Source organism: Netta rufina (assembly GCF_964035555.1).
Source record: "Netta rufina genome assembly, chromosome: 3".
NCBI lineage: Eukaryota > Metazoa > Chordata > Aves > Anseriformes > Anatidae > Netta > Netta rufina.
The window spans coordinates 31483167-31509236 of record NC_140125.1 but is presented as its reverse complement, the minus strand read 5'-3'; the positions used below and the strand labels follow the sequence as shown (position 1 = coordinate 31509236).

General features: G+C 35.1%; 1 protein-coding gene across 2 annotated transcripts in view; it reads left to right on the top strand.

Moving 5' to 3' along the window:
• Positions 1 to 25707, top strand: part of AHCTF1 (AT-hook containing transcription factor 1) — a 47047-nt gene extending 21340 nt beyond the window's left edge. For both annotated transcript variants that reach the window (XM_084283532.1, XM_084283531.1), the window contains exons 11-36: positions 48 to 109; positions 1007 to 1135; positions 2617 to 2707; positions 2798 to 2887; positions 3055 to 3195; positions 3932 to 4036; positions 4587 to 4680; positions 5954 to 6077; positions 6190 to 6246; positions 7352 to 7498; positions 8220 to 8407; positions 8578 to 8722; positions 8816 to 8947; positions 10559 to 10706; positions 10794 to 10944; positions 11483 to 11593; positions 12194 to 12389; positions 13443 to 13646; positions 14928 to 15354; positions 17089 to 17191; positions 18067 to 18173; positions 18790 to 18968; positions 20377 to 22216; positions 23001 to 23134; positions 23602 to 23708; positions 24334 to 25707. In XM_084283532.1, the coding sequence (XP_084139658.1) occupies positions 48 to 109; positions 1007 to 1135; positions 2617 to 2707; positions 2798 to 2887; positions 3055 to 3195; positions 3932 to 4036; positions 4587 to 4680; positions 5954 to 6077; positions 6190 to 6246; positions 7352 to 7498; positions 8220 to 8407; positions 8578 to 8722; positions 8816 to 8947; positions 10559 to 10706; positions 10794 to 10944; positions 11483 to 11593; positions 12194 to 12389; positions 13443 to 13646; positions 14928 to 15354; positions 17089 to 17191; positions 18067 to 18173; positions 18790 to 18968; positions 20377 to 22216; positions 23001 to 23134; positions 23602 to 23708; positions 24334 to 24526 (5405 nt within the window). In that variant the 3' untranslated portion in view covers positions 24527 to 25707. The remainder of the gene's footprint in view (positions 1 to 47; positions 110 to 1006; positions 1136 to 2616; positions 2708 to 2797; positions 2888 to 3054; positions 3196 to 3931; positions 4037 to 4586; positions 4681 to 5953; positions 6078 to 6189; positions 6247 to 7351; positions 7499 to 8219; positions 8408 to 8577; positions 8723 to 8815; positions 8948 to 10558; positions 10707 to 10793; positions 10945 to 11482; positions 11594 to 12193; positions 12390 to 13442; positions 13647 to 14927; positions 15355 to 17088; positions 17192 to 18066; positions 18174 to 18789; positions 18969 to 20376; positions 22217 to 23000; positions 23135 to 23601; positions 23709 to 24333) is intronic.
• Positions 25708 to 26070: the final 363 nt, after the last annotated feature.

Sequence of the window (26070 nt, the reverse complement as noted above, 5' to 3'; positions counted from 1 at the left end):
AAATGGTGAGAGTATAGAATTCTAACAAACATTCTTTGTTTCTGCAGATGGTACGTGCTTGCTGAACTCTGGAGTTGTTCACATGACTTGCACTGGCTTCCAGAAGGAGGTGATCTTTTATTTTATCTTCATTGAGAATGTCAAGAAGTGTTTTCTATTGCACTGTTTCCACCATCAGGCCATTTTGTGGTTATTCTGCCCACCCACTCACAGAATTGCAGCTGCATCCTGCCAGTTTTAAGCAAATGGTTATGTTTTAGGTCCACTGTGGGGACTGAAAACTACCATTGACTACTTGTGAGCATGATGAAGGATTGGATGTCCGGAAAGGAAAAGAAAGCTGTTCTTAAGAACAACAATCCTGTAGAAGTCAGGGAAAGCTGTTGCTTCTTGATTGATACATCATACAGTCAGGGTTTTCATCTGTGATGGGAAGAAAAAAAAGTTAAGATGAAATGTCTTTTTTTTTTCCTTCCAAACTTGGACAAGTAATAACTTCTGAGCCACCACACAAATTGTAACAAGTCATTTTTTTCAGCTAGCTAAGCATTTCCAACATAAGTAGTTACATATCTCATTGAACACAAGTAAACATCTAAGAACTAAAGAACACCATCCCACAGAACTGCTTGATCAGCTTCAGCACAAACAACTACGGAAAGGATCTTCCAAAATGTGGTTTAAAAATGTGTTAGTTTTCATTTATATAGGATGTATTTTGCTGCAGTGATTAAGGAAAAGGAAAGGTCAACCTAAAGAAGCTAGAAAATACCTAGAAAAAATCCTGTAAGGGCTGATTTGAGTTGAACAGGATTTTTATAAACTGTAACTTAGTTTGGCTTCCATCTTCAAGACTACATAGTGATACTTAGATCACTAAAGCATGTTACTGATGCAACCTTCTGGGTAGTTTGTCAAAACTTTTTTTTTTTCCAATGATTATTTAGAACCTTCATGGTTAAATTACAATGATGTCTTAATCTGTAATTTTTGATTGATGTTTCAGACCTTGAATTTTTTGAAGAAATCTGGTCCTTCAATAAGTGAAGCCATTTGTGATAGCTACAATAGGTGTCTTATAGCTGGCTTGTTGTCTCCAAGACTAGTTGATGTCCAGCCATCCAGTCTGAGTCAGGTGAGTGCTTATCAGGAATCACGGGTGGGAGGAAGACCTGTGCGGTGCAAGGAGTTGGACTTTGTGATCCTTATGGGTCCCTTCCGAATTGGGGTATTCTATGATTCGTGTTGTCTGACAGGGCTGTGGAAACTCTAAGACCTGATAACTTGACACCCACTGCTTTTTATCTGCTTTATCCCACTGCAGTATTTACAGCCCCCTCTTTCATAGGTTTTCCATTTGCAGTACACCAACCGTTCTGTCATCTAAAGTGTTTCATGAGAAAGGGAGCTGTTGTGATAAACAGGCAGGGGAGAGCAGTCCTCCTACTGCCCTCATGTACTAGTCTCTTGGATTCTTCACTGGATTTGGGGAAGTATGTTGGGACAAGAAACAAACAGTCTGACAGCTGAAGGAAATTTCTTGTCAAGTTGGCCTGGCCATTAGACTGCTTATTTTGCAAGCATGATGCATAGTCTTAAATTCAAAATTGATGCTTTGATGTCAACTATAAATTGGAAATAAGTTGGGGATTTTTTTAATCATTGTTTGATTGTGAAAATATCACTCAGACTTGTGGATTTGAGCAGGGATTTCTTTTGGTTATTAGTTAAGACAAATTTCAGGATTATGGTCAAGAAGCTTGGTTTAGAGTTTTCTTTACCACCGTAAGTATTCTTTGTTGTTTCCTTGTCTGAAACAATTCCAAGAAAAAGATGGAAATGTCCCGTGTTTATTCTGACGTGCAGAGATTGCTTTGATCATAATGATTTTACCTAGAAGAGAAGCATAGTTTTGACTGTGTTCTAAAGAAATAAATAACAAAAACACAAACAAAGAGTAAATTCAGTAAAATGATATGAAGGATCGTTTCGCTTGAAGTATCAGAGCACCAGCTGCAGTAAACTACCCTTTAATATTTTATTTCTGTGCATAGTTGTTACCCTCCTAAATGAATCCCACTACGTTATAATGCACTTTTTGAACAGTTTAAAATAAAATCTAAATCTATTAAAATTTACAGTTCACTTTGTTTCTATAATTTTAGAAAATTAGAGCTTAATGTTCTGATGTTGAAGCTGCCTCATGTCTTTCCAGTCTAGAAAGCAGCTTGACCTTAGCTTCACTGCTTCTAGTGCAAACATTGCATATTAATGCATTCCTGATGCAAAACTTACATGCACAAAATGCGTAATGGATATTAGCAGAGGATGTTACCAAAAATAGTTAATTGGAGCTCAGTAAATTAAGACTATAATGCAGAGGCATGCAAATAGAGGTTAGAATTAGTAAGTTGAAATATCAGAGGAAAAGTTAATGTGTTCCTCAAACCAACAAGACTGTGATTAGAATTAAGAAAAGGGATATGGAATTAGTTGAGTATGCATGAAAAGACTTTTTGGTGTCTATATGAGTTTACACTTAGAAACACTAATTATTGATGGTTCAGACATCGCAACTGTGTAAGATGATCATTTTATTTTGCCTGTTGCGTTTAGGAGGAGCAGTTAGAAGCTGTATTGTCAGCTGCTGTCCAGACAAGTTCTTTAGAACTTCTGACTGGGTGCATTAAACATTGGACATCTGAAGGTAATACATCTTATGTTGACTTTGTTTTATATTTTTGAGTTTTAAGTTGTTCATTCATTCATTCCTTTTTGTTCTTTTTGTTTTTTAAAGAGCAGCCAAGTTCTGCTGCTAGTTTACGGTTTGTTCTTGAGTGGACGTGGAACAAAGTGATTTATACAAAAGATGAATTTGACCAAATCTGTGAGTATTACTGTAGTCATTTTGCAATCATAAAATTATCCTTTGAAATTGAGCATATTAAATAATCTGACTCTGTATGATATTGTACACAGTACTTTAAATGTACTTTGAAACTCTTGTTTGGAATTACACTATAGGCTAATGATTTAATATTTATTCTTGGAAAGGTGTTCCACTGTTTGATGGCTCCTGCAACTTCATTGACCCACAAACAATACAGTCTCTTCAGCACTGCCAGTTGGTTTTGAGCAACCTTAGCACAGTTTTGAATTGTTTCCTAGCAGAAGCACAAGAGCTTACTGAAAAAGGTTTGTAACAGTATTACTAAATCTTTCATATGTTCTATTGTGAAGTTCATATTCTCATTCAGGGTGACACTTGGGTTGTAGTTGTGGAAACATGAATTTTTGTTGGTTTTGATGCTCAGAAGACAAGTTTAGGTAGGAGAAGAGCTGTTAGTGAGAAATTGTGACTATTGCTTAATATGCATCTGTTCAGGGAAATGCTTTGTTCTGGAGTTTCGTGCAAGTGAGTAAGGGAGGTTACATTTAGCAAGAAGCTTTGTAAGCAACTAGACTGAAACTGCAACAATTATATATGGTAATGGTTAAAATTATTCTCTTTAGTTCTTAGCTAGCAACTCAGTTGAATACAAATACTGCATTACAAATTATAAAGGAAGCATAAATGAGTAACTTGCTAAAAGAAAAGTTGCTTAAGTTTCTGCAGTTTTTTATATTATAAATTGTTTGTGGCATATTGAAAAAATAAAGCTCTTTTCCTTTGTCATACTAAAAATCACTGCTGTATTGAAAACAGATGTCTTAAGAGTGTGTTCAGTAGTTCAGACTCTATTTTAATTTTTTTTTAATGTTAACCTTTTAGTAAATCTCTTGCTTTGCAGAGTTATTTTCTGTTGTGATTGTTTTTTTTCTTCAAATGAGAAAGTGATACAGAGATTTCTACCACATTGTTTTGCTGCTTTCCGCTTAGTATTGTGGAGTTTGTTTAAAAAAAGTTTGTTCTTTTTTTTTTTTTTTTAAGGTGTTACGGACTTGACAAATAAGCAGCTGGTAACTAGCCTCATTTCTTTGTATGCACAAGTAGTCATCTGGTTCTGTCGATCCAGTCTCCTACCAGAGGGTTTAGGTAAGCTTCAACTGTAATTCGTTTGTAACAAGGAAACTGTCCAGTGATTCCTGTAAACATGTTTTTAGCCATAGTCTAGTAAATGTTTCATCAATAACAAATAGTGTTGTTTCCATGATAGTATATGCTGAAGTTCTGTTGGTGAAATAGAGATTTCAGTGTTTTTTCAAATGTGTTGTGTAGAATAATGCAGCCAGTTTCTTTCCTGCGTGTTCTTTAAAAATAGCAATAAGCTTTTGACTTTAGGGAGGTAATTTGGATCAGTAACATGAAATACCTAGTATTTTAAACATTTTTTTAATAGGTGGTTTTACTGTTACAGTACACGTTCTGAATTTTACATCAACGGTAAACTTCAAGTGACAGTGGAGGCAAGAAGGAATTGTCTTGTGCCTTCTGTTCTAGTAAAGGCAGAAACAAAGTTAGTTTCTTTCAAAGCTGAAGGCTTGCTTATGCTTCTTGATGTGCTTCTTGATGTTTAGCTTTTATGACCTTCTGTTTAAATTTAATACAATACTACTTTAACTTGCTCTTGCTTTACTGCCTGTAGATGATGATATGCACTTGTCTAGACCTTTCTACAATTATCCTCTGATTCAGAGCTACTATACTGGTCATCGACAGAAACTTGAGCGTTTATCAAGGTAAGGTTTACCAGAGAATTCTGGAACACTTCCACTGAAAATTCAGAAGTTAGTGAATAGCTTTGATATCAACAGTTGTATTTGCTGTGCTTAATGCATTTGTCAGCAGTACTCAATTCTGTGATGCACATGTTCTGTTGAATACAGAGGCTACTTTCCTGTGCTAAAATGTGTGTGTATACTTCTGCTTAGTACCAGTCCTTGTTTTTTTATAGTTTAAGGGAAAATGATGAGGCAATAGTTATGTTTATTGTTCTTGTCATTTTTTTTATAAATGTCAACCACAAAACACAATACTCACAAAACAATTATTTTGGACATAGAATAAAGCGTGTTTTTGAAAATAAATTAAAAAAAAAACACTTCTGTTACTGACTGGTAATAGATGGTAATAATTGTATTGGCCTAAGTCTCCTACTCACAAGTAAAGCACACATTTGTGTGCTTTAATAAGATTGTCAGCTACAAGTAATTTTGACTTACCTAGCATAGTACTGGCTATTGGATAAAAATCACTTTTTTCTTTTTTTTTTTTTTTTTTTTGCTTTTGATCATTGGGGAAATTAAATGGCAGAAACAGTCAGTAGAAGACTGGTGGTCTATGGGACAATGTAATTTTAAAAAGTTCAGACATACATAACTGTAATGGTATGTCTATAGAAACATAAATGCTGCTTATGATGGTAAAAATTTACCTGTATGTCCAGCTTTCTGAAAATAACAGTATATTGTAGAATGGCTTGGGGACCTTAAACATCATCTAACTCCAACCCTCATTTTTCAGTAATAAAAGTGAGATACTGAAAACAAAATGTGAAATTTTCATTAAGTTGTGTATCAGTTGCTATATTGGAACACTCAATTAGAGGTATTATATTGCTCTTAAGAAGTTGTGGTGTTTTGATGCTGTTAAATTTCTTCTGTTAGTATAAGAATGATTATTTTTGGCACTTAAAAAACATTGTTTACAATTCCTTTAGTATGGTAAGTAACACAGCCTGAAACAGCCTCATTGCAGTTTTTAGTGTAATAGAACAACTTTTAAGATTCTCATTTTCAACTCCTATAATAATTGAATAGCACTTAATGAACATTTCTCAAACGACTCACGTATTTGCATGTATATTTCAAGTGATATTCACAGCGTTGTATGTATGTCTTCTTTCTTTGCTTTAGAAGAGTTGGCTGGTTTTTTTTTTTTTTTTTTTTTTTCTTAAACTGAAACAGAATTAGTGTTTTACTCTGTCCAAATCCTTGTTGCTTTTTGTTCCAGAGGAAAATGGGATTCTGACTGCTTGATGATTGATGGAATGGTTTCCCAGTTAGGAGAACAAGTTGAGAAACTGTGGCGGAGAGATGAAGGAGGAACTGGGAGATACCCACCTGTTAGTTTACACGTGAGTGTTATGCTCCTTTAAAAAACAAAAAGCAAAAAAGCAAACAAGAGCAAACGACTTACAGATGATTGGAGTTTTTTGGTTTTCTTAAACTTTAAATTTCTCATTTCAGGCACTGCTGGATCTCTATTTGTTAGAAAACATTGAAGAAAATGACAAACATGCAATTGTATCCTTTTTATTTATTTCTATTTTGTTTTCAATATGTGCACATAAATGTACTTAAATGTCATGTGGGTGCCTAATAGAACTTTTTAATTTACACTTCAAACACAGTGCAAGTGTGAAAAAATTCAGTTCAGAATTAAGTGGTAATCAGAAGCATTGTTTTACTTCTCTGTACTGTGGATGTTTTATGCTTTGTTGCAAAGTCTTTTCTGGTGTGAGCAAACAGGTGTACTAAAGAATTTTAAAGATAATAAGAAAAACAGTTTTTCTGGAAATGTATTTTTTTTAAAGCAGCCGTATCTGTAGTAAATGGCAGTTTCCTAGTATGATGCGCAAAAAGTGCTGCTTCAGAGGAAAAGGAAATGTAACAAGCTTATCAGTACCTTTTTTTTCCCACCAGCACAGCTAACAGCGATTGCTTTTGTTCTGTTCTAAGTGCAGGCACACAGAATAATAAACAGAGAGAAGGGAAAAGCCAATGTGCAGAAACTTAATATTTAAGCTGCTGAAATATACAGAATTGCTTTCTTGCCTAAGCAAACGGAGAGGGGAGCCAAGAGAGTTCACGTGTTTTAAAAGCTGTTGTACCTTACAGCTGACTTAGAGTATGTTCCTAAAAACACGTTAGAAAGAGAGAATGGCATTACCAAAGAATCATGCCATTTTAAATTCAGATTTTTTTCATTGAGAGCTAATACATTTCATAAGGATTTACTTTGTTTTGCATACTCTGGAAATGAGGAAATAAACCAACACCAGGGAATTTGTAAGCCTTGAGTGTTTCAATGTTTTGAATGTCCATCTGGTAGCTCTTCTGACTAAACAGTGGTCTGAGTTTAAAACTGAGATATTTAAATATCTAAAGTTAACTTTTTTTGAATACCTTACCGAAATTTCTTCCTGGTTATGTACTCAGGATGCAATTTTATGGTTCAGTATTTGGCTTTCTTTGGTTTATAATAGCTTAAAATGGCAAGACTAATCCATTACTATTTTTCTGCTTTCTAATACTCTTACGTTCTCATTCATTACAATATTTTTAAGAATAATGGGATACATTTTTAATCTCAGAAATATATTTGCCTTAATCAGATACTTGATATCAGACAATTTACTTGCTGCTAGATATCATGCATTCCATTCCGAATAAAACAGAAACTTCCATTGACTCCTTCCCAACTGTTTTTGCTATCCCCTGGGGTCTCGTTAGGCTTATTCAAGGTTTTTGGCTTCTGGATCACAATGATTATGAAGTAAGTATGTTACAGTTTGATTAGGCATACATTACAGTACAAAGCTATAAACTAAAAAGATTTTTTTTAATTGGTGCTGAGCTCATTAACAGTTGATAAAGGAGCAGAAGCTATTGTAATATTGTTACGATGCTTTCAGCAATAAATTATGCTTTGAAATTTGGTTTTTATTACTTTGATGGGAAATTGATTACAGAAGAAATCAACATGAATAATGCTTGTTGTTTAAATTTTCAAAGCCATTTGTTTAAGTCATTTTTAGCTGTTGAACAGTTTCTCAAAAACAATGTTTTGGGTATTTGAAATACTAAAACTGTGATCATAATAGTACGATTCAAGGCAGAAGATTGCAAAGGTGACTTTTGAACCTTATTCATGTTCTTTCTGGTGCTGAAGTTTGTTCTTTGCTTTTCATTATGTTAATATAATCTGGGAGAATAACTTGTCTATTCAATAATGTAGTTATCAAATTTCTATATACAAATATTACTTTTTATTAACCTAGAAATGTGCAAGTTGAAGTTCTTTTAAAACAATTCTAGATGGCTAACATTTTTTTGTGTGCAAATGCTTAAACATTCTTATTTATATTTCCTGTATCAAATATTTCATTAGTACTAGTCATTATACACCTTCACTATTATTTAGGAAGCTTTTGAGTGCTTTTATTGCAGAAGTGATTATTATCTATCTTAATAAACCTATTTTCTAACTTTTACAGAATTCATTGGCCCTTCTGTTTCATCCAGCTACAATCAAAACTGTGTCATGGCAACATATGAGAATTATTCAATCGCTTATGTGCCAAGGAGAGCATAGGCGAGCCCTCAAATACATGCAGATGATGAAGCCATCAGTCTCAAGCAGTAGTGAAGTGCAGCTTTTTCTCACTGTGTTGTTGTCGAATAGGTAAAGAAATATACGCCACGATGTTAGTATTCAAGTGTGGTGAAAGGTGGAGAACTAGTGATGTAAATCACTGTCACTTCAGTTTCCTTTAAGTGTTCAGTACACAGTTTTCAGACATCTTTTGGATTATGTGATTAATACTCTCTTTACATGTTATAAATTAATAACAGGTGCATGGTGGAGGCTTGGAGTCTGTTGCAACAACATAGCACTAAGTTAAATGTAGAAGAGCTGTTAAGGCACATGTATGAAATCTGTCAGGAGATGGGACTAATGCAAGATTTACTGAAGCTCCCTTTCACAGACACTGAACAAGTAAGTGTGGACAAGAAAGAAGTCTTAATTACATTTTGGAAATGATAAGAGGCAGAATCATAATAGTTTTCTGAAATGTGTTATTTCTCATAGGAGTGTTTGGAGAAGTTTTTGCAGACCAATGGTGGTGTACAAAATCACGAATTTCTTTTAGTTCACCATCTGCAACGTGCCAACTATATCCCAGCACTACAGTTGAATCAGTCAATGAAAGTTAATCTTATGGTAAGCATAAATGTTCTGTCCAGGGGTGCAAGTTTCTTTAAGGCATTACTATTTTTGATGGTACTTCATAAAAACCTTGGTTTTTTATTGTTCAAATATGGTTTAAGTGTTTCTTATACCATTCTTTTGAAATACTAGGAATAAGTTTCTACACCTTAAGTTGCAGCTGAACCTAAAGGTTAAACAAAATCTTTCACCGAGTCAGAGCTATTTTGTGAACTTATAAATTGTTACAGACCGGTTGACTCCACTTAAAAGTTTGAATCTGAGGAATCTACCTTTTGTAACATAAAGCTGTAAATTTAAAATTTCACTGTAGTCCTGCATTACAAAAATAAATTTTTACCTAATTCCTAACAGTCTAAAGCAAATTATTTTTGCTAAAGAAAAGTGTCTTTCACTGTAAATGGTCTGGATAAGGCAAGAATATAGGAAATGCTTAAGCTTAAATAGTGTGTACACAGTGTATATGTAAGCTTAAATACTGTTTATTCAACATCAAGGGATTTTAACCCCTTGAAGAACTCCAGGTCCAGAAACTAATGAATGAATTCTGTATGATTGCAAGAGTGTTAATTCAGTGTAAAGTATTCAAGGATATGAGCAAATTACTGTGAGGTGCTATAGGGCATGGTCTTTGTTTGGTTTGAACTGTTTTTTGTATGCATGTTGCTACTACAGTAAATATCAGCCAGTCTTGCTACTTAGTTGTTCAGATATGTATGTCACATACATATTAACATAATATATGCATATTAACATATTAATAACATAGGTTATTAGAAGTTGCTTTGATCCTTTCTGTGGAATGAAGAATATGTTGTATGTCGTCTCTTGCATCTTCCATGCAACTTTGTTTTTCTGAGAGCAGCCTGGATGCATATCCAGATGTAAAATTTTATTATTTTTTTTTTAACTTCCTCAGTTACAGTATGAGCTCTGTGATTCCACAATTTCCATTTTACCTCTAGTATGAGAAAAATCAATTTTTATCTACCTTCTGTTTCTTAAAATAACTCAACATTTCACGTGTCTATGTGAACTTCTCTTACAAATCTGTGATGCGTATGATGTTTTCCAGGACCTTAATTTTGCAATGAATCAAATCTATTAGATGGTATTGGAAGTTCTAGGTCCTGCATTTGAAAACTTACCTGTCTGGAAGATGTGTATAGGTAGCTTTTTCTTACCTGTTTGAATATTCAAATTATTTTGTCTAACATAATTTGCAGGTGCCTTGTATATAAGGACATCTCAGCCCTTGGTTTTTCAGAAAACCAAGGTCCATTGTTACTCTTTGGTAAGCTATTTGAGAGTGGGAATTGCAGGTGACAACATGCGTGGCACATTAAGTTTGTACAGAGTGCCAGAACTCCTTCAACTTAAGTTTGTAGGCTCATTGTTCTGGAAGTCTTCCGTCCGCTTGCTAAAAATATTAGGCAGAATTGGTGTTTGCTGTTGGGTAGAACTTGCTGTTACATGCAGTGGATGCATTTTAATGCGTCTTTAGAGGAAATGTATTCACTAATTAGAATAGCACAGATTACAATGAACTTTTTGTAATTAGTTAACTTTTTATAAACTTTTTCCTTTACTCTTTTAATTTATCAGCATGATTGTGATCCTCGCTTGAGAGAGAGAGCAGTTACCAGAAATTCTATATTAGACCAATATGGCAAGATCCTTCCTAGAGTTCAAAGGAAGCTGGCTATGGAGAGAGCCAAGCCTTACCATTTGCCTTCTTCAGTCTTAAGAGAAGGTAAATTTTGGGGGGAAAAGTGTAATGGACAACTTACCACCACTTGGATTACATAAGGCTAATATTTTTTCCCCTCTTACTTTACAGTATCAAGACCAAAGCCATTATCAACAGTAGCAAAAAAAGCTAATGCAGAAAGTGTGCATACAAGAGCAACTTTCATCAGTGATGTGTTGTCCAAAATTGGAGAAGTATGGGTAGGAAATGAGCAGAAAAACAGTTTTGCACAAAACGATAGGTAAGAAGCGTTTTAACAAAGTTAAGTCTTTAGATAGGTGTTTGGATAGAGATTTCAAAAAAAATGTTTGTGTTTTGTTTTCTTGGTGTTTGAGAAACCGGACCTTGAATAAAGCTTTGTTTGGCTGCTTTGCATATGCAAAGTAGAGTAATTATTATTAAATGCGAGAAATAATATTTTCAGAAAGTTTTCTGTTAATAATCTTACTTATGCAAATACGTATTTTTACGGTGTTAAATGTGTTTACAGAATTTAAGATAACTGAAACTAAAGCTTTGCCATCAGGCTGTTGTGTACAAATCTTGATAGATGCTGTTGTGTGATCAAGTACCACTCTTACCACTTTGTGTCTGGTTTCTGTTTTTGTTTCAGCTTTTTAACTTAGAAATAGGTAGAATTACAAACAACAAAAAGGGTCTAGTAGTAATACTAATAATAATGATTTTCTTGTAGGTGATACCAGAATTCTAGTTTATTTCACCATATGTTTTGTACTGCAGGTGAATGAAAGTCAATCATGTTTTCCTTTTAATTCCAGTCCTAGAGTTACAGAACCACCAGTCATAATGAATCAACCTCTCCCTGATGCAGAGTTGCCTGAGGCGTTTATTGGGACACCAATTACAAAATTTTCACAAAAATGTTCCAGGTAAAGTAGATCCACAGAGAGAATGTTCCAAAGATAAGGGGGAGGGAATATTATTTTATGTGGCTTTTGTCTTAATACTGTAGAAAATAAGTAATACTTATTTTTGTCCTACAGAATTACTAGTTGGTACTAAATATAGTTAGTAATACTACATTTAAATTATCTTGAGAAATAAGATGCTTCTCGTGTTCTTGTGTTTTCAGAGCGTTCTGTTTTCAAATTGTTCAATAGACAGAAAACCAAAAATCAACATAAGGGTGCAACTAAGTGGAGAATTTGAATTGGTCCCAGCATTGAAATGCAGATTAATTCTTTTGACATGAGAATTATGCTACTTATGTAAAATTGGATTACTCTTGCCTCAGAGGCAGTAATTTAGGAAATAAAATACAAAATGTAAACAAATAGTTTAAAAAAAAAAAAAAAAAAGCCTGTAGCTTGGACCTGGGCTTGATACCCTCACTGCTGCAGTAATGTATACGCATATTTTTTGTCCATTGCATATTTTAGTTATGTATCATCTCAGCTGTTTTGAACACAACATAATTTCATTTCCATTTATTAACTTACTTTCTTACTTTAAATTGTGTATCTTAACAGATTGCTGGATTTGGTGGTTCGCCCTGTTCCTTCATGTTCTCTAGCACAGGATGATAGCTGGCAGTCACCATGCCTACCTTCTACTTCATACATGGCATCCAGCCCATTGAAATCAAACATACATGGTTCCATCCCACAAAAAAGAATTGCAAGAGCATCAGAACTGGGTTTACTAGAGACTCCTCTTGTGGTTAAGGTTTGTGTTTTAAGAAAACAGTAAGAACCAGTGAACCAAACCAAAGCCTGTAAGCTTTAAAATGAAACCGCAGTACTTAACACAAACAACATGGGTTTCAAATTTTAATTTGCATGTGGTTATTATATATACGGTGCCTTTGGAAGCAGTACATTGGTAAGTCCTGAAAAGGAAATTTAAAATTGGACATTTAATTCTGATTTAATTGTAGTATGCACATTGTCCAATAACTCATGGAATACGCTTGTTTTCATTGCCGTGGAAAAAAGTTAAAATGGGACTTCTCAAAGTACTTAACGTGCAGTTTGCAGCATAATCATCTCATTATGTAAGCACTTAATAGCTCTGTCTGACTTGTGTGTATATAGAAGCAAGAATGTATATACTTCAGTTTATTAAGTGTTAAGTGAGTAACAGCTGTGGTTATCTGCAGGTGTTGTGTCAAATTCAGTGATCGCTTGTTGCAGTAACTAATAATAATTTCTACAGCAATATACTGTATTTTCATTCACTGCCATCAAACTGCATATTTTGTAAGAAAATAACGTTTGACATACCTTCTTGGGATGTTTCCTTTTTCCTTTGCCTACCTGAACAAAATAGATGTTACTCTGAATTATAAACTTTTTACTAAGTTTTGTTCATATTGTTAAGCTATTTTCAGTATCCTTAACTTTTAAACCTTTTAATTTCTGAAAAATCTTTTTTATGAGCTGGAATAAGAAGACCTGAATGCTCTAGATAAATTGGTATTTTTACAGCTGACATTGCAGCTTAATTTCATGAAATTAATTTGAAAAATAACATTTTGTTTACATTTTTAAACAAGAAGAAAAAATGGGGAAAAAAGACAGGCAAAAGAGGCATAGAAAGGATTGTTTATCATTATGCTTTTCATACATTTGGAAAAAGAGAGCATTGTAAAGGCTAAATTCTGTCCTCTATGCTGTTACGAATCGTGTTTGTAGTTGAAATGAATGTTTTTGCAAGTGAAGTCTTCTCTTTTAAAGATGTAACTAGTTTTAAAATAAATATTTTTATATCTTTTCATAGAGAGCTAAAGTTTTGGTGACATCTGCTGCTGCTCCTGGTTTTCCTGGGTTTACTCCTCAGTCTATTTTGAGATCCAGCCTTCGCACCACACCCCTAGCAACTCCCTCTGCATCTCCAGGGCGATCAGTTACTCCTCCTTTACGAGCAAAGGAACTTAGAATATCTTTCAGAGAAGAGAACTCAAATGTAAAATGGACTGTTGGGGTAAGCTGGGCTGCAGTTAATGATTTTTACAGTTAAAGGCTTTACAGACTCTGATTTGATTTTCATATTCATTAAGTATTTTTATTTTATTAAAATAAATTTATTATTTCATATTTATTAAAAGGTTTGCCAAAACTTATATAATGAGAATTGGAATTGCAAGTCATAAGGCTATTTGCATTTGTTCAAAAAAGGTTGTGTTAGACCTGCGGGCATGTGATGTTTTTGGAGCATATTTTGTAATAAAGACCAGTGGTGTTGATGGTTCTTACTTAGGTGTTGTTAAGAGCTGTGGTTGGTCCAAATTTCTAATTCAACTTCCTGCTGTATCTCATTGAATAATGATGCGGCAGAAAAGTAGTGAACATAGGCTCAGCTGGTTGTTCTGAAGTGACAAATATTTTTTAAGCTTTGTGAATTAAACATCTTTGAAAGCAGCAGAAGCCATGAGCTGCATTTACTTCCAGTCTGCCTTTTTGAGAGTCTGTGTTTACTTAAGATAAAAATTGACTCCTGATGAAAAGAGCTGTATTGTTGTTTGTTGTTCAGGCCTAAAGTTCTTAGTTTTGTTTCTTGGTTTGCACCAGGGATAGCATTCATGTAGCTATCGAATGAAACTTCTTTATCTGAGAAGTTGCCCTGTTCTACTCCTCCCACAGTCTTATTCTGTTGCTTTGATTCCCTGATCCAGCTCATCATGCTGTTTCAGAAGTGATGTATCAAAGTCAGGAACATGTGCTAGTATGAATGAACTTTCCATACATGTATTAGTACAACTTGTCATTGCAATCAGCACTTTATTATCTTTTATTAAGCCTTTTATTAGAATACCTGAATATTCTCTGTTATGAAGAGATATTTGGTTGTAACAAGTTCTCTTTCCTATATAAAGTTTTACTAATAGCAGACAGTGGCCAGTTTAATTTACTTGTTCCATGCTGTAGGCGTACTGCACTCTGAAATAGGTTGGTAGTGCATACAAGTTGAAACAGCAAGCAGTGAAAAGAAATCTTGAGAATTTTTAATTAAGTTCCCTCTTTTTGAGAAAAGAGTAGCGAAACAGTGAGCAGACTTGACACTAGAAGCAAGCACAAACAAGACATAGTTTTAATTCTCTGAGGTCATGGAAACTGAATAAGCAGTCAAAAGCATGGTAAATTTGTGCGTTCGGCTTTAAAAGCTATGGTAGGTAGTGCTAGAATGAGAAACAGTTTTGCAGTACCTTGCTTAAGGTGACAGTTGTAAAACTTAACCAGACATTGTTACTTTTTTTTTTTTAAGGTAACAGAAGATGATAAAGCACAGTCTGGAGCTTCATCTGAGCATCATCGTGGATTGGTGGACGATGCTTGGTCTGAGTGTAGAGAGAAAACTCCTCTGTTCACTCTGAGGAATCCCGAGGATGGTCATGCTGAAATGGAAGAGTCTTTGGAAAGCACACCTGGAGGTGGTTTGGAGAAAATGGATGTCAGTAAAGAAAATAGTAATGTCTCTGCCAGGTCAGACCAAACTACGTTGGAATATCATGATGCAAAATCACCTGGTGATTTTGAAGATGATGTCATTTTTATAGCTGCTAAACCAGCTAATTCTTTCACCGAAGAAACTGCTGATTTTCAAGAACCAGAGAGAGAGGACCATGGAATGGGTGAAGATAAACCTTTCCAGATAGAACAAACAGATTCATCAGAACCAAGAAAAGACGCTGGTGTGTTCCATCATATGCTAACTTAAGTTTTTGAATTAATTTTTCAAATGTCTTCAAAAGGTTAAATTACTGATGAGTGCAAGGGTTGGTACTGATGAGGGTTCACAAGTGTCCTAGGTACTTCCTTGTCCTAGGCTTTTAAAATTACCACTTCATTTTGAGTCATTTTCCAGATATCCTGGACTTTAAGAATGCATTATTGATTTGACTGGCATTTCTTCTGTGTAGTTGCAGCTAAGAGGCAGTAGTGATTTGAGGGATCAAAGTTGAAAATTTAGGCTTTTGGCTCTGTCGTAGAGGTACTTAAAGGTTTTTTTGTTCTTGTTTTACAGAAATCTTAGTGTAAAATGTATGTTGACTAGATACTTACCCCCCTCAATAGTCCTCAGTTTCCTTTTGGAAATGAATCTGTCTGCTCTTCATTACAGTTGTTCTTACTCATTTTACTGGCACAACAGCTTAGCTTACATAGCGTTTTCCAGACCTGTTTCAGTTGGTCTTCAGTAATTCATCTCAGTTCAACTCATTCAAGCAAGTTCCAGGATAAATAGGATGCATTTATATGAAACAGGCCTGCTGGTAGGTGAGAAGGGGTGTAACGCACGAGCTGGCAAGCAGTGGTGAAGAGCTGAGAGTGGTAGCATTTTTCATTTTTGTGGGAACAGGAAGATGATGTGTAAACACAGCTGACGTCAATATTTGACAATTGGGTCAGTCCATTCAACTCTAAAAAAGTTGCTATTTGAGTGTCAGACTACTGTGTCTGAGCTTTTGAAACAGCTCGTAGCAGTGAGTGCGTATACTCAAGTATGGGTGCATGGTATGTAGCCCAATTGAGTTCTAAATTTGATGTGATCCTGGGGAGAGATTGCGGCTGTCAGAGTTCCTGAGTTCATTTTCTTTGTGAATAAAACGACTCCACATACATAGGTAAAAGGGATTCTTCTGAATATTTCTAGTAAGATAGGTCAAAATGTCCTCTCTTATTTTGTCTTGTATATGGACAAGAAACCACAGGTGCTTTTCATTAAAAATATTAGTAAGGTACTAATGATTAAAGAATAACCCTGTAAAGAGGCTTTGTCGTTGCTGGACTGTGGTAGAAACAGTTCTGTACAATTTCAGTCCTCTGGAAGCATTAGAGGGCAGTTTGCATAGCTCTCTTTTGGCCAGAGCTGGCAAAATTATCCCAGTCTTGCATACAGTCTGCAGAGGTGATTGCTGGATCTGGAGGAAGCAGGCAATAGAAATAAGAAAAGGAGGATGTGTCTGAAATTGAAGCTGTCAAGGTAAAAACATGAGCAAGCATTTGGGTTTAAACAACACCAATCATTTATTAGAAGGAAAACTCAAGAAATTGGCTTAGATGCATTCTTGTAAAAGAGAGGAAGTACAGTCAAGAAATGAGTAAGCATTGCTGAAATGAGATAAATACCCAAAGAGAAATAAGAAAATTGACTTCCTAATTCTAAGAACAAAAGATGTTTTCTCAAGTGCGTAGGTCATTTGGCCAGTAATAATGTATCAAGTTCAATTTGTAATCAAAATATCCACTTGCCTTTTTGTTTTCTTGACTGAGATTATGCAGCAGGCTATTCTGGTTTTACTGTAACAAATTCAGGCCTATGGATTTGAAGACTTGGTAGCATTATTTTGTTTTTTCTTTAATTCATACGAATGTTTTAAAAGTAATTAAGTGAAATAGGAAAGTCATCTATCTGTCTATTTTTCTAGGATATTTGGAAGAATCAACTACTGAATGTCCTACCTTTCCTGAGGATGGTAAATTTGTGTTTAAAGCTGCTGAGGCTGCTGCTTCTTGGACTGCAAATGAAGGGTAAGTTTATAAAATGCATCTTTGGGTTTGTGCAACTGCTGACCTTCCTGTGTTTTAAAACTATGATGTTGGTATTGGCTATTCCCTATGTTCTTATGCATAATGGTTTTCCTATTCCTTTCTATCTACGAATATAAATAGTTTGGCACAAATATAACCCATATTGACTAGCTGTCATCCTTTCTTCTCAAATGGTTGTGGACCCCAAAGTATTGTGATAAAGACTTTTTTCAATGGGCCACACAAATCTTCTTACACTTTGAGGATAGATAGCATGAACATACTGTTCTGCTTTTGTCTGAAAACTGTGTAGCTAAAAAATTACACCTAAGATTCCTGTAGCTTTAGCAGGTTTATTTTGGGGTTTGAATTCTTTCTGGCAGTATTTTGTACGCTTGACAGTACAAAGAAAAGAGAACTTAATTAGTATCTACTTGTTTATAGAAAGGGAAGCAGTTTTTTCACCTGCACAACTGTTTTTTAAAGAGATGAAACGGGAATGTTAGTAATGAAAGAGCCCTTAATTTCATGTGGTAACTTATGCTGGTACAAACCTGTTCAGGTTGTTCTAAGCTTCCAATATAGCAGTTGCATTCTTTCTACAGAAAGCAAATTATTTACTAAAACTTCATTCTCATGGAACTAGTGTTATGTAGCTGGGAAGAATATTAAGTATATCATTCATTGCCTAAAATGAGTCACAAATTGGGTGTAGGTAAGTTGGGTAAGGAATTTCTAGTTTTAATCAATTCATTCAGTTTTTAAACTTGAAGATTTTGCAGTGGGGGAATGTTTTTGTAAACCTCTTAAAGGTATCTTTTGAAGCTTAACAGTGAATTCCTCTTTTTTTTTTTTTTTTTTCTCTGTCTATGAAGTGAAACAAACCACCAAGAGCCTAAAATGGCCTCTACATCAGAAGAAAGAGACGTACTGCCTGTAGTAAATCCCCAGCTTTCTGAATCCCCGGAGGCAGACAGCGAATGTATGTATAGTATGTTGGAGATGTTATGTGAGTTAATGTGACTAACCTCCTGAAGTTAAATGAGCATTTTGTCATACCACTATGTGTCTCTAACTGAAATATTAGTAGGATATTACTGCTATTTTTTGTTAACCCATACAGAGAAGACATTCCTCAAAGGAAGTCCATGTAGAGAATGTGTAGTGAATGTTTCTTTTGATCTTCAGAAAATTGGTAAAATTTAAAATATTAGAAGGAAAGCTTCATATTTCTTTTAATGTTGTACCCCATTTTTATATTGTTTGTAATGAGATCTGCTACTCAATTTGCTATTTTAAACAATGATGCATCCTCAATATGAAGGCTGTGAAGCATAGCTAGCTGTCAAGGTGCCTTTTCAGCCAACCTTTCTTCTGTTCTTTTTCTCTATGGCAGCTGACTTCCCCTTCCTACTTTTTTATTTCTTTTTTTTAATTTATTTATTGTGAGACTACCTCCTAGTTTTTGGAGAAAGCCCAATACACATGGTAGGATGGTGAACTGTATTGTTTGTTATTGCTCCCTTTGTTACTTTCTGTTGCTTAAACCTGTGCCATTCATTCAGTGGTTAAGTTTAAACGATGTAAATCTCTTTCAGCTGTGATAAGTATCCTTGACAGTGAGGATGTGGTCAGTACCCATTCAGAAAATCGTCTTGAAGGAAAGTATGTGGATTTACCTGAAGAACGTAACCTAGACGAAATTGAAGAAAATCTTCCCTTTGCGCAGGAAGAAATGCATGTTTCTAATAATCTTCCAAAAACTGAAGAAATTCACGTAAGTGAATTAGTTTCTCATTTTCTACAAAATAGAAAATGCAGCAAATTTCAGGACTGTCTTGTCTTAGAGTTAAAAGGTACACAAGAACATCTCAGCTTCTTGAGCTTGCTAACACGAGTTAACCTCACTATGTAAGGGTGGACAACTTTTTTTCCTCTTGTATTTTCTGTATGTATAACACAGAAGAGAACCTGTCAAGATTTGGGTCATTGAGATCTCCAACAACTAAAAAAACAAAACCAAAACAAAACAAAAAACAAAGCCCCTAAACTCTGCATTCATTTGATTTACTATAGCTTAAATGTTTTTAGGTGACTTCTAATTTTTTTTTAAAGAAAACATGAAAAGTTGGGGAAGCTGGGGAGAGCAGTTTTTTCAATACAGCATAACATTTTACTAAATGGCAAAATTATTAGGTTAGGGTAACCTAACTCATTTTCAGAGCGACTTAGGTGCTTATATCCTTTACTAGTTTTTTCTTGCTAACATAATTCATTACTGTGAATTCTGTTTTAATTTCATTTTCAAGATATTTTCAGCTACTTCAAAGATTTTTTTCTGTAAAAGCACACATTTTTTTAACATCTTAAAATGTTGTTAAATGTAGAATTTAAAAGGTTGCTCACATGGACTGAAAACTAGAACTAAGGTTTCTACAGTTATCCCTGATTTTTCCTGTTTTCCTCACCTTACTGGAGCTGATTTGTTATTCGGATACAGGTGCATGTCTTCGAAGTGCCATACAGAATACACTGTCAATTTCCTTTAGGATATTCTCTTATGTTTTGTGCTCAACATAAAAGATCAAGTATCTCATGTGGATCTAGAAGGAAAAAATAACCATCCAGTACAGGGAACTACAAAAAATAAGACTAATTCACATCACATGTGTTATTTCACCAAATCCAAGTGATTCCTTGAAGTGCAGTATTGAGTTTGCCTGCTGTGATGATATCTAGCCAGTTTGACTAAATGTTGAATTGTTGCAGGCACAACTGTCAGGACAAACTTTAAACTTTGGGGGGTGTAATTGTGTTGGATGCAGTCAGTCACTGTGGATGTGTAGTCAGCCCAAAAAGTACTATAGTGTGGTGGTTACTGCTGGTTGTGTATACAGCTTGTATTGTAAAACTGCTCCCCTTGTTCATGGGTGGTGGCAAATCATTAGTCATAAACCAAAATACCAGAAATGGAGCGTGTGATTGAATACACTGAATATTCTGTTCTCAGTTCCTCAAATGTATGAACCTCATCTGTAGTAGAGAGTACACTATCTGTTTTTAACTTTACATTTAGTGGTGATGTAAAAGGAAAAGCAGCATTTTACTGTCCTTAATTTCATCTGTCTCAGTTTGAAGCTAGTCTAGTAATCATTAATGCATTAACATACTTTTTTTTAACTTAGGTTCTGGAAGATGATGCAGTTAACATGCAAGCCTCAGAAGAAGCACCTGAAATGTCTCCACGTAGTGAACTACATCCATCAGGCAATCTTCAATACAGCTATGATACTATAGAGCAGCAGTTTGCATGTGATTTGCCTGATAATAAGGATGATGAATGTGATGCAGCTGAAGCAGATGGAGAGCTTTTTATATCTCAGAGTAATTTTACTTTAGTGTTGGAAGGAGAAGAAGGTGAAGGAGAGATGGGAGACCCTGAATTAGTAGATACTTCTAAACCAGCTGTTAACACAACAGATGAAAAACCCGTGAACAGTTTTGGAAATACTGAAAATGAAGAACATGTTACAAACTCAGTGTCTACTGTGACTAGTGACCAGGAATCTCAAAATATTGCCGAGTCACTCCCATATGTGCCTGAACCCATTAAGGTAGCTATTGCTGAGAACTTGCTGGATGTAATCAAAGACACAAGAAGTAAAGAATTTACGTCCGAAGTTGTAGAACAATCTATTCATGAAAGCATAGGTAAAAAGGTAACTAGAATGCAAAGGTCAAAATCTTCCTTAACAACTGTGCCAGAGGGAGTGGAAGACGAAACCAGCATACGTCAAGTAGAGTATGTTGTCACTCCAAGATCACGCCCAAGGAGACAACTGAATAGAAGTTTAGTTATTCCATCATCAGATGATCAGCAGCTACTAAAAACAGACAAACCAGTTCTATTTGGACTGTCTCCTAGGAGAAGTACCAGGCGAACAAAAGAAGCACCTGAGACTTCTAGTCTTCTAAGAGTAGAAAATACTCAAGATGAGCAAATACCTGTAACCCCTGTTACCCCGAGGAGAGGTAGGAAGCCCAAACAGACTAATTTAGAAAAAGCAGAGAGCAGCCAATCTGATGGACAGACATTGTCCAGCAGTACACAGTCCATAGCCGCTACTCCAAGAAGAGGATTAAGGAGAGCAAAGGAAGCTGCATCTGAACTCTTGGAAGAGGCTAAAGAGGAAACTTCCCTTGCTGAAGGTAGCGTTTTTACTTCTGCTACTTCTAGAAGGACTAGAGGAGGAAAACGTTCAGCAGGAGATCAAGAAACTGGCCAGACTGGCACTGATCATAGGATAAAAACAGCAGTCAGTCCCAGTAGAAGTATAAGAAAATTAAAAAGCAGTAATTCACAACCTATTGAAAATACTGTCATGGAGCAAGAGGTGCAGCCTAGTGATCAACTTCTTTTACCTGTGCCAACGAAAAGAGGCAGAAGAAGAAAAACGAGTTCATCGGATCTTTCTGAAAATTCTGACCTTGATCTGTCTAAATCATCAGTTCCTCAAACAGAACTCAAACTTCCTGTGACTCCTAGAAGAAGTGTTAGGAAGCTGGTACGGAATCTCTCAGCAGACATTGAATCTGCCTCTACTCAGGAAGACATACCTTCAGGTGAGAAAGTGGAAGTCGTTGATACTCCTAGGAGAAGAGCAAGAAGGGTTACACATGCTAAACCAGAAAAAACAGATGCTCTTGAGAGAACACCTGAGCAGCCAAATGAACAATCTACCACACCCAGGACTGCAGTAAGGACAGGGGGTCGGGGCAGAAAGAGGCGATTGCCATCGATATTGGAGGAGAGCACAGGGGAAGAAGCCTTCCCCCAAGGACCCGATGGCAGTCCTTTGCTGCTCACGGATGTAAACACATCAGGATATGATGAAGCATCAAGAACTCTAACAGATCGTATTACAAGATCCCGTAAAACTAGTGTGCATCAGAAACTGTCTGTTGAGGAAAATGAATCCTTCCTTTTTTCTCCTCCTCTCACAAAGCTGTCAAAGAAAGTTAAAGGTAGGTGCAACATGTTCATATGCAAAACAGGGTATGTTGCTGTCTTGTAAATGACATAAAACAGACTGTTTTATGACCCAAAGTATGGCTTTTAGTATTGTAAATAATCTAACTTTACAAAAGTAAAAATTTGGAAATTCATCTTTTTGCTTGAACTCCACATGCTTGGCTGGCCAGTTGTGGGGGAAGCAAATGATGAGGCTGAAACATTTCAAATAGACTGAAATCAAATTTTACCTGATTTTTTTTTTTTTGTTGTCATGACCTTAATTCCTATCAACTTAGAAGTCTAGGGGGACATCTTTTCAGACAATTGTCATCCGTTCCCCCACATGGCAGAAATAAAGGAGGCATCCAAATTTTGTTCAGTTTTTAATGTAAAATGAGCTGCATCTTGCAACACACTAGACAGCTGTTTAATTATGTGATTGTTTCTTTTTGGCATATGCTTTGCTAGTGAAGTTATTGCATACAGAGTTCTTTGTTAGACAACATGATTAATTTTTTTTGGAAATCTGTGAGGACACTTGATGCTGATTGAGCAAAACATCTTTGACTATGTAGGTACAAGTAAAATCACTGCTCTAGTTCATTGTTTCACAATTCACTATAAAATGATGGATCCTAAGAGGCAGTTATGAAGAAGTACCTCCACACTGAGTGTTTATAAACTTGATTGGGCCCTTTATTTTAGGAAGCTATTGTACTCTTTATTATCAGCTCTAATTTAACATCACTGTACTTTATAATGTACGTGCATGTTAACAATTCATTATCATTTTAGCTGGAAAAGCAGACCATCCTGTGCAGCTTAAGGATTTAGACCCGGACTTGTCTTCTCAATTTGTCTTTTCACCCCCTCTTTTGAGGTCAAGGAGAAAAAATGCCTCTAGTATTTCCCGAATTGTGAAAGAACCGGTAAGTAAAAAGTGTACTTGTCTCATATTTTTGACTTCTACTCTGTATCTCTTTTTGAAATCATACTTCTCAATGCCTTGTCTTTTTCCTTGGAAGTATATCTAAAAAGAGAGTTCTAAATCAGTCAGCTAGCAAAAGAGGTTTGTTGCTTTAAGAAAATTAGCTGCAAAAGTCAATTTTGTATCTATGTAAGTTGAGAACCAGTAAGTGTTGCCCTGCCTTTAACAAAAGACCAAGTGTCTGTCTTTATCTTTAAACTTAGGTGGTGTGTTATTTGTTAATTTCCAAATTTGAACTTTTAGGATGATGCAGTAATTTGAGGTGGAAGGTTGACTTTTTTTTTTAGAGGTGCTTATGGAAATCATAGTTTTATCATGATTTCTTATTGAAAAAAAGCATTCATTTGTATTTTGTAGAAGTGTAAGAATGCGTGCACATGAGTAACATTTTTTTTTGCCATAACATAGGAGCTTCCATCTAAAGAAGAGGAGGATACCATATCCATAGAGTCTGTGGGAAAACAAAAATCGAAGAGGGGTAGAACTGCAAAATCAAAAGCGAACAAAACAAGCAAGTATGAAACTCTTTTAAAATACTTAAGTTTATTTCTTGTGGTAGTCATTCTGTTAATAGCCACCTAACTTGAAACATCCCACTTGGCTATGTAGCAGTCCAGAGCAGTCCAGCTCGCTGGTCTGATAGACACATTTTTCCCCATGTAGTGATTGAGTTTTCTATTGCTAGCAGAAGAAGGGGATAGAAAATGGTGAAAGGCTACTCCTGTGTTTACTCGATGGTGATGTGCTCTTAATTCATCTTATTCCATCTAAAGAAACCACAGCCTTAAGGTCTTTAGTTCCTTATACAAGGCAGGAGGGGGTCAGACAATGAATAAAGAGAAGGTCTTGTTTCTGGACCTGTTTTCTGTTTCTTTCTGGAAAATGGTTAATTTGAGGACATTTGCTTCTTAGAGCTTGCAGGGGCCTTAAAAATCTCATCTGAATAATGACTGGGAGTGCAGAAATTAAAGAAATGAAAAGAAATGAAAGCAATAAGTTCATTTATGTACCTTCTCTGCCTCATTGCTGTCTAAAAAGAAGCCCATAAATTAATTTGTTGGCATTGATTTTGTAATTCCACTTTTTTTCCCCTCTACTAACTGTTGTTGATAATCAATTTGACACTTGCTGCTTTCACAGAACCACAAGAAAGGAAGGTTCTTGGTCACCTCCACCAGTAGAAATACAGTTCATTTCTCCTTTTACAAGTCCAGTGGATGGAAAGAAAAGCAAACAGAAAGAAACCACAGATGCGACAGAGAAGAATCTACGTAAGAACAAAAAAAGACTGTCTAATTTTCCAAAGCCAGTTGTGCGCCGGAAGATGCTGTAACTGTTTTTTAAGTTTGTAATGTACACCACTGTTTGTAAAGTCATCAAAATTGTGTGGATTAGTAAAAAATAAAAAATAATCATCTAATTTGGAAGAGATAATTTATATAAATTATTGTAAAATTTCATAAACAAATGGTCTTCAATAAGTAACTCCATATGGAGTGTGATTTCCTCAGTCAATGCAGTTTTCTATTTTATATTAAGACTTCATACATTTATATAATATGTAAATACAGCTTATTTTAGGAATGTTAAATAAAAATGTATACTTCACAATATGCTTACTGTCTGATAGCTTTTTAAGGGAATAGTGGGTTGAATGGCCTGTATCTCTCAAATTTTAATGTTGGTTTGCAAGAGTTGTTAATACTGAAAAATGAGGCCAAAAGTTTTTAAAAGTTTGCTTAGAACTACTATAACAAACACTTAAAATGTACTAGTTTAAATTTTATAGATGATGTTTGACCTTCTGGCACAAATAATTGGGCTCATGAATACAAACTGGTAATTACTTACATTCATGGTTAAGTTGTACTGTATTGAAGTCAGAATGTAAACAATTGTATTTTAAGCTGTGCAATATTTTTTTTGTATTTGTCTTAAACTTGGGGAAAGCTGCTCTTCAGTTTATAAAACTAGATCACATCTCAGATGTTTCAGTATTTTTTACAATTTGTTATCAGCAAAAAGCTATAGAGTTTGATGCTTACAATAGCATATCAAATTTAGAGGGATATTGCCCAAATAATTTTGGCTCAAATTTCAAAGTATTTTCATAAGATTGATACGAATACAACTATAATTGAAATAATTACTGTCTGTAAACATTTTGCAATATTTGAAGTCTACATATCACAGCACTGAAATGAAAGGTTGATGGTAAAGCTAACTTAAAAGTCTGAAGGTACCAAAATGTACAGAAATCTTAGTTACAAACCATATTTTTGAATGATTATCTCATTAATAATCTTGGCCTATGGAGTAAATGTCCCTATAAAATTTCAGTTTGTAAGAATAGATGAAAAAGACTATTCTTTTAAAAGCAAACATGGAAGTACTATTTTGATGTGCGGTCTTTTAGACAATGGATTATTTTTATGTATGTTAATTTATATATGGATGCAACTTTGAAGACTACCAAATGGTGGAACCTGACATTAAACTTTTTGATTAGTAAAAACTGCTACAATTACTTTAAGAAATAATTTATTGGTTAACTAACACCTTGTACATAATGAATGAATGTATTAATAATAGACTAAGCTTGTAAAAAGTGTCTTTTGGGGCCATGATTTTTCTATCTCAGAGCAGGATGTTCTAGAAAAGTAGCTGCATGCACTTTAATTTTCTTCCTCTTGGGAGTATTCATGACTGAATGAAAGTTTATAAAAATGCCAAATGTTGACAGCGTGAAAGTGGCAGTTCGAGTGAGACCTTTCAGTCAGGTTAGTAGTTATTTACTAAATACTTTTTAACTTGAGTTCCAATATATATAACCTTAAAGAGGAAAAAGGGGGTGGGACCAGGAGGGTTCTAACAATA